The sequence below is a fragment of the Biomphalaria glabrata genome, chromosome 1 (genome assembly GCF_947242115.1).
Source record: "Biomphalaria glabrata chromosome 1, xgBioGlab47.1, whole genome shotgun sequence".
Lineage (NCBI taxonomy): Eukaryota > Metazoa > Mollusca > Gastropoda > Planorbidae > Biomphalaria > Biomphalaria glabrata.
In genome coordinates this window covers 21809096-21825813 of record NC_074711.1, presented here as the reverse complement: position 1 = coordinate 21825813, position 16718 = coordinate 21809096, and the positions used below count along the sequence as shown (strand labels likewise).

General features: G+C 35.7%; 1 protein-coding gene across 1 annotated transcript; it reads right to left on the bottom strand.

Moving 5' to 3' along the window:
* Nucleotides 1-468: 468 nt before the first annotated feature.
* LOC106073927 (epoxide hydrolase 4-like) lies at nt 469-15431 on the bottom strand. The gene is made up of 7 exons (XM_056028344.1): nt 15267-15431; nt 10313-10528; nt 9505-9629; nt 8970-9082; nt 3270-3438; nt 2930-3111; nt 469-1372 (listed from the first exon to the last, which is right to left on the bottom strand). Exons 2-7 carry the CDS (start codon nt 10499-10501, stop codon nt 1107-1109), a joined length of 1044 nt encoding a protein of 347 aa, XP_055884319.1. The 5' UTR covers nt 10502-10528; nt 15267-15431; the 3' UTR covers nt 469-1106.
* Nucleotides 15432-16718: the final 1287 nt, after the last annotated feature.

Below are 16718 nucleotides of genomic sequence, written 5' to 3'. Positions count from 1 at the left end.
CCTTGTCTCACTACATTCTAATACTAGACATAAACCCATCATGAAGTGTTTTTTTTTCTAAATCTGGTGAATGTGATATCGTGAAGGGGCCTGGATCCAGGATGTGACGATTCCACAGAGCATACCCAGGGCACAGTCCACTTTAAGCTTTCTACTGCTGAAAAGTTCCATTTGGAGAGCTCTATGGATGGCGGAGAATGGACCATTGGCCAACCCCACCTTGTCCCATGGATATTCCGGTTACAGTCTTCAGACCTAGATGTTTCCTTTTATGTCAGTATTGGAGAAAATTGCCAAGACCGAAAACTCCCGGGGACTATATATTTATATATTTTAAAAAAGCCTGAGGAAACACCCAGCCTACACTAAATGCCAAGGAATTCATAAAGGCATAAGAAATAACAGTTAAAAATAAAAACAAAGATGGAAAGTCAAGTTGAATGCTATTTGTAGGCAAAAAACAAGCAATTCACATTAGTAAACTATGTTTACTCAAAAACATTAGAAAAAGTCTTAAGTCGAAAACTAAGGCATTTCTAATATGAACAATGAAAGAAAAATTAAAGAATGAATATGAATGCTTTATAAACAAAAAAGACAACGGCAGGATCACACTTTAAATCCTATATATAATAAAAAAAATTAAAATATGAATAAGAAATGAATTATAGATTTAGCATAAAAAGGCTTCTTTATACATGTTTAATAAGTATTCTTTAACAGAATCCAATTTAACAGTATAAATTTCATTTTCTATTGTCTTTTTTTTTTTCAACTTTATTATCCAAAATATATATTTTGTAGGGTGAAAAAAAAAGATTTTAATTTAAAAGATGGAAATTTTACTGAAATAGTTTTAGTATAGAAAATATACATAATAAATCAAAGGTTTCAAAATATTAATGTTATTTATATGAGTAAATATTTTTGCAACAGTTTAGGCCTTTGATAATTTATAATTGTGTCATGAGATTCTACGTTTCTTAGTTGCCTTAGTGTTATCAACAAAAGATTTTGTTTACATTCTTTATTTAAATTTTTAAATGCCTTTATTTTAAGGTGCCCTATAGTTGTTTTTTTTATATGTGTTTGAGACAATTTGCTTTTTATTTCAATTCCCTAAGCCATTTCCTTATTGTTTGATTGACTTCATCTGGCTGATCCATCTGAACAAAATGCCCAGCATCCTTGAAACGTTTCACTGTTACATTGTCAATTTGCTTTTCAACTAAATCCGGAGCAGTATTTGTGAGGCACTTATCTGAACATCCCCATAGCAAAAGAGAAGGCACTGTGTACTTGTAATCTGGAGGTACTGGTATCACTTCACTTAAGATGGCTCTGTAGTAGTTCAGTGCAGAAGTTAAGGCACCTGGGAAAATAGTTTCAAGAACAATACCAATTAGTAATTCAAAAAAAAAATGATTGTTGAGCATGGTTACCATTAGCACCATCACCTAACTAACTCAATATTATTATTTTATCCCAGCAATTTTTTCCCTTAATAAATACAACTAAATCTACTTCTTCTTTGTTCTCATTTTTATGTTGGAGTGTTCATATGACTAGACCAATACATGAGATGAACTGCGCAGTGGTTTCCAAATCAGGGAGCTCTCCATATAGTTTTCTTTCTATTGGGGTGATTTGGGGCCAATGTCTTATACGGGCCTCTTGGTAAAGAGAGCAGTTTTGGAGGAAGTGGTCGGCATTTTCTGGTGATACTCCACATGGGCAGATTTCACTGGTTCCAATTTTGAGCTGCTGGTACATGTGTTATTGCATTCTGTTGTGTCCGGTCCTGAGTCGAAAGATTAGAGGTTGGTCTTGTCGGGATATCTTATAGTAGGCGTCATCTTTCTTGTGATTTGGATGGGAGCTCGTCCATTTCTCATTTATTTTATCTACAATTAATTTCTTCATTTCTTCTGGATAGAGTGCAGAGTTTATTTGTGAGTTAGTTCTCCCACTCTTGGCGAGTGTGTCAGCCTTCTCATTTCCTTCTAGTTGTATATATTAACTGGTATCCATTGAATAACATTTTTTTTGCTGTTGTTGTTGAGCTTTGTAAGTGCTGTTCTCAGGTTTTTAGGGGAATCAGAGTTTTGCAAGCTTTGGAGGGTTGTTTTCGCATCGGTTAGAAAGGCAATCTGACTGTGATCTATGATCTAAATTTCAAACATTTTTAAACAGTAGTTACAAATGGCAAACAGTATTACATTCTGCTGGGTTTCAAAATATTTCTTTTACTTTAAATCAAGGACAATGACTGTTATCTTGAAAGCCAAAAAAATGTTGGTTTGCAAATTAAAAAAAAAGATCATTTTATTATGAAGAATGTCTATTTAAAACCATTGGTACATATATTTCAGTTGAAGAACAACTATGGTTTATTTCAGAGCACTTAATCAATATTAGGAAGAAAAATTGTCGCCCACATTCATCACAGATGAAAGTGGTGCATTAGCAGGCTGGGCATTAAATGAGCTTTTTTCCTTGTGTTCATTGTAACTTGCAAATAGAGCATGACTAAAGAGAATTAATTGTCCTCCATACAGCAGATGTGACCTAACTAATGCAGGGGGCAAAGGAGATACTTGGAAGACCTGTTTGAGCAAGTTATCTTGGTGTTTCTAACTCTGTGACTATGCAAATGGAATAAATTAAATTTTTGCTTTGCATATATAGTCCATTTTTCACTTGCATTGTAGACCTCAATTTGGTTTTAATGGTAAGTTTCTGGTTTTCTTTAACTCACAATCTAATTAGGTAATATTGTAATATCACAAATAATTGAGCTAATAAAGCTAAAATATTTTTTTATTTTTTTTTTATTTTGACATTTTTAATATAATGCATATTTGTGAGCAATTAGTAAAACACAATGTTTATAGATTGTTAAGAGAATTTCTTAAATTAAAACTATTACCTGACTGAGAAAATACATATTTGTAAGCATTTAGCTCTTCAGTTGTCATGGGCTTATGAAGTGGGCCAGAGAAACACAGGCCTCCAGTTTTCTTAATGCCAAAACAGCTCTCTAAAGCTTCATAGTTCTTCATTCTTAGATAAAGCTCGGGCAGGTAGGGAAGAAGAAAAAACAAGCAATACCTGCAAAGGTCAAGAGAAAAATACTTCAACATTTTTAACTTTAACACTGCCTTGCTGATATGACTTTTATTCTTTAAATATTTTCCCCTCATTACAAATATAATTTAGCTCAATCTATTTTTTTATTCTAAATGTTGATAGTAAAAAAAACAAATTACCAGGACAACTTTTGTTGCTCTCTGTCATTTTCAAATATTTGTTTAAAAATCAATGGAGGTGGTCCACTAATAACAATTAGTCTATCCACCATTTTAGGAAACAGGCGACAGCATTCCCAAGCAACAAGTGCACCCCAGTCATGACCCACTAGAACACAGGACTGGTATCCTAGCAATGAAAAGAAAAAAAATGTTTCAGTTCTATTTGGTTCTTTATCAATTTAAGTAACACTGACATACATAATTTAGAAACTTTACAAATTTCAATCCTTCAAGTTATGGAGGATAATAAACCTTATTTATGATACACTGTTAGAGACTCAAAAAATATTGATTCATTGCATGCATTTGGTAATAAAAAAAAAAGTATTAAAATCTAAGAAATATTTCATTTTTAATTTTGATAAATTTGTATTAAAATATTTAAAATTTAGAATAAAAAAGAAGAGAGGTTCTGTAATCCTTTAAGGAATTAGAAACCAAAGTTTTAAATGATTTTCTGTTACAAGAAATGTGTATTTTTTTTTTTAATTCTTTCAACTTTTCTTCTACCTTACTTGTTGGGGGCCACCCCTAAATGCATGGACTTATAGAAGTGATACACTGTAAGTCACATAGTAAGATATTAATATATATAAATATATCAAACTATATTATAAGACAATGCTTTAAAAAAGAATTAGTATATCCTGTGATTATTCTTGATTATGTTTTAAGGTTTTAAATGTTCTTTCATTATTTGTGCTTATTTTCAGCAATATGTTGTGGGTTTTTTTGCATAAGTGGCTGTATTTATAAGAGTTTTCCAGAAGTTTTTTTTTTTTTTTGCAATCCAGTTGCTGCAAGGATTTCTTTTCTATGCCAATAAAAAAAAGGTAAGCTAATGCATGAGCTGGCCTTTAAAGAATATTTGTGGAATGTTTTTATTATGCTGTCTTCCTTAATGCCATTTATAAACATTGCATTAAGCATAGGGTCATTCCGCATATGTTATATGTATCCTACACAGCACATTGTAATCAGCACAGGGTAATCTTGCCATAATGAACTGGAATGGTGAAATTATTAAAGTAGTTTTATTAGCTTTCTGAATGTCACCCAAAAACTGTGTAAAGTACTGGCTGGTAGGCTTCCAATGTTGCTAGATTTAACCAGATTACTATTTTCTTAACAGTGATGCATCATTGGTGTCGTGAATTTGCTTATTTGGATTGTCACCTCTTAGTGTTTGTTACATTTGTTAACCTGTGTACTGACCGTATTTCGTAGTCCATATTGTGAACTCTACTATGTGTGTAGTTGTTTGTCATTCAGTGAAATAAAGCTTTGAATGTAACATGGTATTGTTATTATTAAGTACAACAATTTATTTCACTGAATCTGTCTAAACATGGATAGACTACTTCGGCCTGAAAGGTTCGATGTGGAACCTACCTCACCTCGAGCACAAGAAAATTGGCTGCACTGGTACGAAACATTTAAAAACTTTGTGTCTGTAGTTACAATAGAAAATGTTGATAACAAGAAACTACTAATGAACTACATTTCGCCATCGGTGTACCAGATGATTAGTGACAAGGAAATATATGAGGAAGCGATCCAGTCACTAAACAACATCTATGTGCAGCCCAATAATGAGGTCTTCGCAAGGCACAAGTTAGCCACGTGCAGACAAGAACAGGGTCAAAGCGTTGACGCCTTTCTACAAAAACTCCGCAGTCTATCCAAGGATTGCAACTTCAAAGCCGTGACAGCTGAGCAACATCGTGACGAGTCCATACGCGATGCATTCATCACAGTGATTGCCTCCAACAGCATTAGAAAACGTCTCCTAGAGAAAACAGATTTAAAGTTAAAGGATGCATTTGAGGAAGCCAGAGTACTTGTACACGCCTATCAACATTCGTTGTTGTACGAGTCACAGTCAGAAAACACTAGTGTGGCTACTACAAATGCTGTAAGAGAACACCCTGCTGATCCTGTCGCTCCCCAGTTGCCTGATCTACGAACCTCGATTAATTCGACTCAAACAAAACAAGAGGTAAGCGCTATATCTACCAGAGGAGGACATCCTCGTAATGAGTGCCCCGCACGTGAAGCCACATGTAATCAGTGTGGCAAGAAGGGACATTTTCAGAGATCTTACAAGTCAAGAAAATCTACTGCATTTGCCCTCGCTACGTTGCACTCTTTAGGACTAGGAAAATCAACCTCCTTGATTCTTCTCAATGGGGTGCCACTTAAAGCCTTGATAGACACTGGAAGCTGTGAGAGTTACGTATCAGCTCGAGTTGCCAGGAGTCACAAATGGCCGATAAAAACCTCCGTGGACAGAATATTTATGGCTTCTACTCACCTGTCTCGAGTTACTGAAGGCCATATCTTTGCTACCATTCAACTCAAAGATGAAACATATGAAAATATTAAACTCACTTTTAGATGGATTGTGTGCAGATGTTATTCTAGGCTTGGACTTCATAAGCCTACACGAGAATCTACAGATTCCTTTTTGTGGAAAGAGACCACCTTTGTGCGTAAGTACCCTTAGACCAGATAAAGTAGAGGCGCCTAGTCTTTTTGGTAACTTATCTCCAAACTGCACCCCAGACACTCACTACAGGACTCTAAGTTTATTAATGATGAGATTCAGAGACTGCTCAAAGAAGAAGTAATAGAACCCTCAAAGTCCCCCTGGCGGGCACAGGTTCTAATAACAGCCAATGAGAGGCACAAAAGACGGATGGTTATTGACTATAGCCAGACGATAAACAGATTTACGCTGTTAGACGCCTATCCCATGCCAAGAATGGATGAATTAGCAGAGATAATATCACAGTTTTCTGTCTTCAGCACTCTGGACCTCAAAAATGCTTATCATCAGATCCCGATTAAAGAAGAAGAAAGGCCATATACAGCTTTCGAGGCTGGGGGTAGACTTTACCAGTTTCGAAGAATTCCATTTGGAGTTACAAATGGAGTGGCTTGTTTCCAGCGAACCATAGATAAAATAATCGAAGATGAGCTACTAGAAAATACATTCGCTTATGTGGACAATGTGACCATCTGTGGACATGATACCGAATCTCATGATAGAAACCTGCAGAGATTCTTCAAAGTAGCTCAGAAGTATGGTATTACCTTCAACGAAGCTAAAAGTGAGATTGGAACACATAGTGTCAGACTGCTGGGATACGAAATATCTAAAGGTCAGCTCAAGCCTGACCCAGAAAGATTCACAGCCTTGCGGGAATTAAATGCTCCGTCGAACCTGCGAGAACAGAAACGAATAGTGGGCCTGCTGGCTTATTATTCTCTATGGATTCCTAACTTCTCAGACAAAATCAGCCTCTTAGCTAGAAATAAACGATTTCCTGTCCCGGAGGAAGTCAAACAAGCATTCCAGAACCTAAAGGACGAGCTCGAGGAATCCGCCGTGTACACCATTGATTACACTCGCCCGCTAACAGTGGAGACAGATGCGTCTGACATAGCTATAGCAGCTACACTTAATCAAGACGGCCGGCCTGTGGCTTTTCTTTTCCCGGACACTATCGCAAAGCGAAAGAAGGCACTCATCAGTGGAAAAAGAAGCGTATGCAATAGTAGAATCTTTGAGGAAGTGGAAACACTTTCTTATCGGAAGACCATTTACCCTTGTCACAGACCAGCGATCCGTGTCGTTTATGTATTGTAGACAAAATAAAGGCAAGATCAAGAATGAGAAGATCCAAAGGTGGAGGTTAGAGTTATCCTGCTTTCACTACGACGTCGTTTACAGACCAGGTTCACAGAACACTGCTGCTGACACTTTCAGCAGAAATCGCTACTTATCCGCAATGTCACGTAACGACCTAAAATTACTCCACAATAGTTTGTGTCACCCTGGTGTAACAAGAATGTGAGATCAAAAAATCTACCCTTTTCCACCGATGACGTCAGAACAGTGATCGACCAGTGCCAGTCATGTGCTGAACTTAAACCTCGATTCTTCAAGCCACCAATAGGACAACTAATCAAAGCCACCCAGCCATTCGAAAGAATAAGCATGGACTTTAAGGGACCTCTCCCTTCCAACTCACGCAATAAATATCTGCTTACCATGATCGACGAATTCTCTAGGTTTCCTTTTGCCTTTGCATGCCCAGATATGTCATCTGCTACTGTTGTTAAATGACTAAATGAGTTGTTCGCCTTATTCGGGCTACCTTCCTATGTCCATACCGACAGAGGTACTTCCTTTATGTCTGCTGAAGTACAGAAGTACCTTAATGAAAGAGGAGTTGCTACGAGCAGGACCACGGCTTACAATCCTAGAGGAAATGGTCAAATAGAGAAACTGAACAGTACCCTTTGGAAAGCTATAACCTTAGCTTTACACTCCCAGGACTTGAGTACGTCTCAGTGGGAACTAGTATTGCAAGACGCGTTGCACTCAATTCGGTCACTTCTGTGCACGGCGACGAATAAAACTCCACATGAAAGACTCTTTGGATACTATGGCAGAAGTACTTCTGGAACATCCCTACCAACGTGGTTAACATCTCCTGGCCCCGTGTTGTTAAAAAGAAATAATAGATCCTCTAAGTATGACCCATTAACAGAAGAGGTAGAGCCTGTGAACAGCAACCCTCAATACGCTCTTATCAAAAACATCTACGGGCCGAGAAGAAACAGTTTCTTTAAGATTAATGGCGCCCAAAGAAAAAGACTGTTTCACAGAGAATGTGAGACCCCCTGTGCTGAGAGACGGATCTTCCAGGAATGCGACACCCTCACTTCAATGCGAAACAGAAAACAACGCAGAGAACTCTTCTCTGAACCCTCCTGTTAATCGAACAACCAAACCACCCCTATCGGGGGAAGTGGACCCGGTTGAAGCCTCGACCATCGAGTCACCAAGTAATGTTGTTAGTACTGATACTGATAGTACTAATAGTGCCGATCCAAACTGCCGCTACAACCTGAGAGAAAGAAAATCAAGACCCAACTACCGGGTTTAACAGACTAATGTGTTTGATAAACAGTTTGCTATTAACCAGTATTGCAGATGTGTTTAGATGCTTATTTTTATTAATCTTTGTATTTGCTTTGACTACTTGATGTTGTGTCATATGTATAAAATTTAAATGTGGGGTGAATGTCGTGAATTTGCTTATTTGGATTGTCACCCCTTAGTGTTTGTTACATTTGTTAACCTGTGTACTGACCGTATTTCGTAGTCCGTATTGTGAACTCTAATATGTGTGTAGTTGTTTGTCATTCAGTGAAATAAAGCTTTGAATGTAACATGGTATTGTTATTATTAAGTACAACAATTGGATTGTCCAGGGATATGTAAATTAATGTACCATGTAAAGAGAATTGCCTAATTCACTACGTAAATCTCATTGGGAGAATTCAGTCTTTGTTTTCAGACAGTAAACAGTTGGAGGAGAATCTGATGCACAGGTCCACACAGCTGGATTCTAAATTGAGTCTCCAAAACAGGGGTCACAACTTTTAGTATCAAAAAATGTAAAGAAGGAAGTCTAACATCAATTTGAGACATCTGAAAAGGTAATTAGGCACAATCCACTGATTCTAGGCAACATCAAAGCATGCTAAAAAAACACAAAATGCAAATTCATGCCTCAGATGATCATAAGTGCACTAAAAAATAATTTTTGCCTTTCAATTGAACAGAATCTTTTAAACATTTACCCAGAGCTTCCACTATCTGTCTGCAGTCTGAAGTCAACTTATTGACTCTGTTGTCTCTAACATGCTTTGGCTTTTCAGATTCACCATAACCTCTTTGATCATAAGCAACAACTCTGTAAAACAAAATAACAATATCAATAAAACAACAACACCAACTTTATATTTTGATAGTTGAAGTAAAAAAAATATTTTAAAATATATTTTTTGAATAGCAAAAAAAAAAAATAATAATAATTTTAAGAATCAGGTTAATATTGTAAAAACTATTTTTAAGCACATCATGAACAACAAATTGACTGCTCTAACAAATATGTTGGTCCTTTTTTTTTAATGTACTTTTTGAATTTTGTATGGTATGTTGACACTGTGTATTTAATGCAATGTGTATTGATAGAACATTTTCAAAGTTCAAAGCTTGCAGAGACAATATATAAATATGTTCTATCTTTTTCCTCTGATCAAAGAAGCTTGAACTTTTAAAACAAACTTTTTTCAAAATAACTATCAATTTATCGATAAAAAAAATCTTTATTGCCTGTAATCCTTCTGGAACTCTGTGATTTGATATCTCCATGAAAACCAAAAGTCTGGAAATCCATGGATAAATAGCATCAGAGGTTTATCTTCAGGGCCACTTGCAACATAATGAATCTTGATATCCTGTAATATAAAAAAATGAACAAAACTATTTACATGAAATGAAAGACACAGATGGGCTGGAATAGTAAAATAAATATTTAAGAGAAATAAATAAATATTATTAAATGTCATAGTGATATGCCCTTACTATCTAAAAATCAAAATAATGTTTTGTTACAAGATAAGAATTTTGATGACCAGATCTTCCAGAGAAGCAAGGACATTCCAGGGTGGCTAGCATTTCATGTCTGATTTGTATACAAATGTTGGTCACTATGTGTCATGCTTTAATACACATATGTAGCTATATATATATATCGCTTCAAATTTTGTACTCTTACTGAAACATTCAGAAATATCTCCATCTGTATTTTGTACTAGATCTATATTTTATAGCTTACAAAGTCTTCTTAGCAATAGTATGTGTGCATGTTTACAATCAAAACAAACGGTTACATGCACATGTAATAAATGCTGCAAGAATGTTTTTATACTTTAAAGAATGGTAATTTACGGTAAGTATGAAATTTTATTCTGCAAGGTAAAACTGCCAAAAGTGAAAATATATCACAAGCTTGATCTATTCAGATTACATGATTAACTAAGTGCATTCTGGGATGTAGTTTCTTTTAATATGCATAACTAAATGGCACTAAGTGAACAAATTTACAGTAAACACAAAAGGTTTATATCAATCGACTTACTGTTAAAGTAAGAAATCCATGATTACCTAGACGTGTATCATCTAGACAAGCAGGTCTGGCAATTGGTTTCTTGGCAAACACTTCAGAGAATCCAACTGTGAAGCATTCTTTTAAAATCTTCAGTAGAACCCAAATACTATATACAGCACCAATGACTCTTAGAAAGATTTGTTTGATAAATTCAGACATTCTTCTGAATTCTTTGGGATAGACGAACTAAAAAAAAAAAAAATTATTTGATAAATTAGATCTAGAGGAGGTTGAGTCCCTATTATATATATAGTTCAGGAACAAAAGTCAGATTATTTGCAGACGATTGCATAATATATAGAACAATAAAAACAACACAAGATACAGAAATTTTAGAAAGAGAATTAGATGAATTACAGAAATGGGAATAAAATTGGAGCATGTATTTCCACCCAGAAAAATGTCAGTTATTAAGAGTAACAAAAAAACTAAAACAAATTAATTCCACTTATCTTATTCATGGTAAACCAGTAACACAGACTAACAACGCAAAATAACTAGGTGTTATAATAAATGAAAAACTGTCATGGAATCACCATATAGGTGAAACTGTCAAAAAATCAAACAAAGCATTAGAAATTTCAAAGCATAAGAAATTTCTATAAATTAAATAAGAACATAAAACTAAAATGTTATTTTAACCTTGGGACCCCTCAACTCAAGAAAACATTAAGAAACTGGAACAGACACAAAATAGAGCAGTGAGATTCAGAACAAACGAATGTTCACATTTGACTAGAGTACCACCTTTAGTAAAATCACTAAATTTAGAAAGCCTTCAGGATAGAATACTTAAAAGTAAAGTAGCAATTATCCATAAAACACTGAACCATAATCTTCAAATACAAAAACAAAATTTAATAAAATACTCAGAAAGACACAAAGATAAAGGCACATTTCTCGTTCCATATGCTAGGACAAATCTGTACAAATGCTCCTTTTTCCCTAGTGAATGGAAAATGGAATGGGTTGCCTGAGCTAGCCAGGAAAACCAGTGACTTGGCAGAATTTAGGTTATTGGTTAATATGCATGACTAAATGCATGGCGCGTAGGACGTAATCATCTTCTTTTTTGAAGTAACGCCTGTATCATATAAGATAAGATGAAGTTAGATATTTAACAGTGAGTCTAAAAGTGAACTGGACAGTTATGGGGACTAGCTTAGAGTCTTCATTCTGATTCATAAATCTTGATTAAAGTCGTTAGATTTTTAACAGTGAGTCTAAAAGTGAACTGGACAGTTATGGGGGTAAAGCAGTAGGTGGCCTAGTTAGTCTCCATATCTATAGTCACATGGGCGCCCGCAGACACGTGCAAGGACTGGTAGTGTACGTGGCACCACCCTAAATTCTGAGTAGCCAAAATTAACCCACTTTTTTGCACCTTCAAATCAATTAGCTTCTTACAAGTAGCAACTTAACATGTATTATAAATGCTTACACAAAAGTACAGTTGTAAGGATAAGTTATTGTAATAGACTAGTGAGGCTAATCAGGACTTGATGGTCAATCATGTACGGCGGGTACGCTATTGGTTTGCAATTATTTGCACTATAAAGGGAGTGAACATTAGTCGTGACGTTATGTCTTCATTTGCACATAATCTTAGTCGTAATTAAGCTTAGGCCTAGAATGTGATAAATGTTTTATTTATTTATTTTTTTTTGCCTTGCCTTGCGGGAGAAATCCTTGCCAGCTGTCTTTCGATTTGATACATGTGAAAGTTCTTTTATTAAATCGAAAGTTCTTAAAAACAAGAGTGAAGAGTGCAGTCTTCTTGGTAAGTTTATTTTACGTCTTACGAGATGCGGTTGGTGTTAGCGTTAAAAAAAAAAAACAGGCTTAACAAGCCCATCAGTCATAGATTATTAAAAAATTCTTCACATACCCTCGTCCAAGTCAAAACGTTGATTTGAATCAACGGTTCACTGGCAGTAAACCAAAATAAAAAAAATACGAGCAGCAGCATTAATTAAGTACACTTTCTGGGTCTGTTGGTAGGCTACTGCAGACAATGCGCACTCCATAGACCTAACCTTGTTGTCAATGACATGAATTACGTTTCAGATATATATATACGTTATGCTAGGCTGTTGGTATCATCAAGAACATTAAATTAATTATGAAGTTCCGCACTTAGCAGTCCCAATCGACGAGCATTGGTACTAAATTTACCTCTTTTGTGTGAGACACGATGGACTAAAAATACAAATCCATTCGCGCTTTCGGTCACAACTTTGAGAAGACTGTTTTGCGGATCTTGGAATAACGGCTGCTGGCGAAACCAGACAAACTACACGTGTGTTACTCTCTGCTCTTGGTATACGTTTCTGATTTGTCTTTTCATTGTTGTCAATTATTCATCGGTTCTGATCCAGTTTTCAAGATGTTGCAGTCGGTCCAACTTAACATGGTGGCAGCTCAATAGCACATCAGCAGTCTCAGTGACATAATTAAAACCCACCGTGACTTTGCCAAGGAACATTTCAGAGATGACGTCCAGAGTAAGACAAAACTGCTGGCAGACAAAATTAGTATTGAGTTGGTGCTGCCGAGGATTTGCAGTCGACAGACACATCGAGCAAATATAACTCTTGTTGTGTCTGCATCCTAAAATGATGCAACTTGTAACATGGACAAATACTCTGGCTGCAAGTCTGGCATATTCCGCTATGCACCCTACAACTTAAGTAAATGTTTAGTAAATGTTAGCCAACACCAAACCAAATAAAGCTTCTGGACCTGATGGTATTCCAGCTAGATTACTCAAAGAACTAAGTAATGAGCTAGCCCCAGTGTTCAAAATACTCTTTCAGGCTTCTCTTAACCAGGGCAGAGTACCAAAGGACTGGAAAGAAGCTAATGTCACCCCCCTATTTAAAAAAGGAGAAAAATCTGACCCAGGAAACTACAGACCAGTATCACTTACCAGCATCACATGTAAAATCCTAGAACACATAATATGTAGCAACATCATAAACCACTTAGACAAACATAATGTCCTCACACCATACCAACATGGCTTTAGGAAATATAGATCATGTGAAACACAACTAATAGGACTAATTGATGATTTTTCAAAAGGTTTAGATAATAGTGAACAAATAGATGCTATCTTACTAGATTTTTCTAAGGCTTTTGACAAAGTTCACCACCATAGTTTGCTTAAAAAATTAAAATATTTTGGCATTAATGGTCCACTGCATCAGTGGATTAAAGACTTTCTGATAGGGAGAGAACAAACTGTAATAATAAATGGCTCTAAATCAACACCGATAACAGTAAACTCAGGTGTACCTCAAGGAACAGTCTTGGGTCCACTACTATTTTTAATTTACATAAATGATTTACCAAATTGCATTACTTCAGGAACAAAAGTCAGATTATTTGCAGACGATTGCATAATATATAGAACAATAAAAACAACACAAGACACAGATATTTTACAAAGAGAATTAGATGAATTACAGAAATGGGAATCAAATTGGAGCATGTCTTTCCACCCAGAAAAATGTCAGTTGTTAAGAGTAACAAAAAAACTAAAACAAATTAATTCCACTTATCTTATTCATGGCAAACCAGTAACACAGACTAAAAACGCAAAATACCTAGGTGTTATAATAAATGAAAAACTGTCATGGAATCCACATATTGATGAAACTACAAAAAATCAAACAAAGCATTAGGATTTATTAAAAGAAATTTCTATAAATCAAATAAGAACATAAAACTAAAATGTTATTTAACCTTGGTTAGGCCAATAATAGAATATGCATCCTCTGTTTGGGACCCCTCAACTCAAGAAAACATTAAGAAACTAGAACAGACACAAAATAGAGCAGTGCGATTCATAACAAACGAATATTCACATTTGACTAGAGTAACACCTTTAGCAAAATCACTAAATTTAGAAAGCCTTCAGGACAGAAGGCTCAAAAGTAAAGTAGCAATAATACATAAAACACTGAACCATAATCTTCAAATACAAAAACAAAATTTAATAAAATACTCTGAAAGACACAAAGATAAAGGCACATTCCTCGTCCCATATGCTAGGACAAATTTGTACAAATACTCCTTCTTCCCTAGTGCTATTAAAGCATGGAATGGGTTGCCTGAGCTAGCCAGAAAAACCAGTGACTTGGCAGAATTTAAGTCATTGGTTAATATGCATGACTAAATGCATGACGCGTAGGACGTAATCATCTTCTTTTTTGAAGTAACGTCTGTATTATATAAGATAAGATAAGGCGCCCCCTCCCTTTTCCACCATTAAAGAATTAGCCTACTTGGACCACTCTTCAAGCCCAGTCACCTTACATTAATTTCAGCTAAACTGTAACCAGACGTCGGCACCACTCCTTTTTTTTTTGGGGGGGGGGGGGGGGCTGTTCTTCATTCGTCAGACAAAGGCCTGTATACGGATTAAAGCGCGAAAACATTCGGATTTCACTTCGTTTAGTTCAATCGCACCAGTCGAATTATATCCTTTATCATCATGTAATTTAAATGAAGAAAATGTGGATGGAGTTACAAGCGTAGGCCCTAGATCTTTACATGCAGGCTTAGGATACTAAGAGAAGTCGCTTCGCGTGTGAATATGATATGCCTAATTTAATGACTTAATATAGTAGGCCTATTTATAAACTTTTGATTGACTAATATGCCTATGTTTCATCAAATGCATCATAAGTTTACTTTTTTTTTTAAAAAGTCGTCCTTCTTTGAAGCCTTTGTCATTTTTTCATTCTCCCATATGCATATTTATAATTTAATTATGATGTGGTAAGTGAAGTCTACTACTACTGCTTTTTAATTTCAGATTAATTCATTCAATGCCATTTCTATTAACCGTAAGCGATGTATTGATTTGACTAAATGAATCTAAATACTCCACATTAAAGCCCACATCTAGAATATTTACCTATACCAGGTTCTATAATTGAATGACCTCTTGATGTAGCAAAAACTTTTGATATAAAATTGAGGCTATATTCCAGTCGGAATCAATACAGTTGACACATGTGTCACTTGCAGAATGGAGAGGAGCATGTTGCTTTGCTGACTGACACAGCTACTGCTGAGCGGAAGGAATCAGTGTTAGTTGTAAAAAAATATTCAAGTTCAGAGGAAACAAAGGGGGGGGGAGATATAGACCAAAGAACGTAAAAGTGTATGAGAGAAAACATTATTCCTACATGTAATGTGTGCATGCAGGCTGCACTTAGTAGTAGGCCTATGTCGTGGCGCTTTTTCTCTTTAATGACAACTTCTCAAAACTAGATTTAACAATTCATTTCACTTAGGGCTTATTAGACCAAGAAACTATATTCACATAATATGATTACATCAAGCGTTAAAATTACAGTTAGCCTACAAGCCTAGGCTTAGGCCTACAAGGCAGGATTTGAAAACATGGTTTTCATTGAGAATAGTTCGGGTATAGGCTGAGATATTCGGTCCTGTGTATAGGCTGAGATATTCGGTCCTGTGTATAGGCTGAGATATTCGGTCCTGTGTATAGGCTGAGATATTCGGTCCTGTGTATAGGCTGAGATATTCGGTCCTGTGTATAGGCTGAGATATTCGGTCCTGTGGAACTGATCACTGATAGGAGAACGGGTAAAGGTGATTAACTGTCACCTATTTGATATACTCTTATAAATTGAAAGCTAATTTTAGACTATTTCAAATGTGTTCACAACCACTTATTTGCAACCCGCCCGTCACTCCTCTAAAAGGATTTTGTTCCTCTTTACAAACTCTCATTGTGTAAGTGTACATTAGACTGCTACAGAGATAAGATTGTAAGGTCAGATACCATAAGGAGAGAGTGAAAAAGACACAATTTGTTATGTTCTTTGATCTCGGGTATTTCATGTGCAAATAGCGATACTGTTATGTGTTTTTCCTTCTTCATACATGCAAGTCGGTTAGTACGCCGTTAATTTTTTTTTAATCTGCCGATATGAGATACACGATCGAAATATCACTGAATGTGTTAAAGGAAAAAAATCTTATTTTATAAATTACAGCGATGAAAAGACAACATAAAAGAATGGACAGGCGTGTTATTGAATGAAGTTCCATCCAAACTAAAGACAGAGAGGAATGGAGAAAGACGATCAACGGATCTTGTGTGGTATCCCAACGGTCAACAAAACTATTTATAAGTGATAGGGGAAGGTCAGAAGGTGAAAAATTACAGACAAATTACACAACAAGATATAGGCTAAGCTTAGGCTTATATTCTTATCTATGCGCTTATGTTCTGGTTTCAAAATTTGTTCTAGGTTTGAATAAGCAATTGTCTGTCCTAGCAAATAAAACAATCAATGAAGTTTTATCAATGTTTCTTCATGGTTCATTTTTAAGG

Coding starts and splice junctions, on each gene's coding strand:
- LOC106073927 (XM_056028344.1), bottom strand. CDS start 10,501: ATGTCTGAATTTATCAAACAAATCTTTCTAAGAGTCATTGGTGCTGTA. Junction 3,439..8,969: donor ACAGATAGTGGAAGCTCTGG/GTAAATGTTTAA, acceptor TTTCATTGCTAG/GATACCAGTCCTGTGTTCTA. Junction 1,373..2,929: donor ATATGTATTTTCTCAGTCAG/GTAATAGTTTTA, acceptor CTATTTTCCCAG/GTGCCTTAACTTCTGCACTG.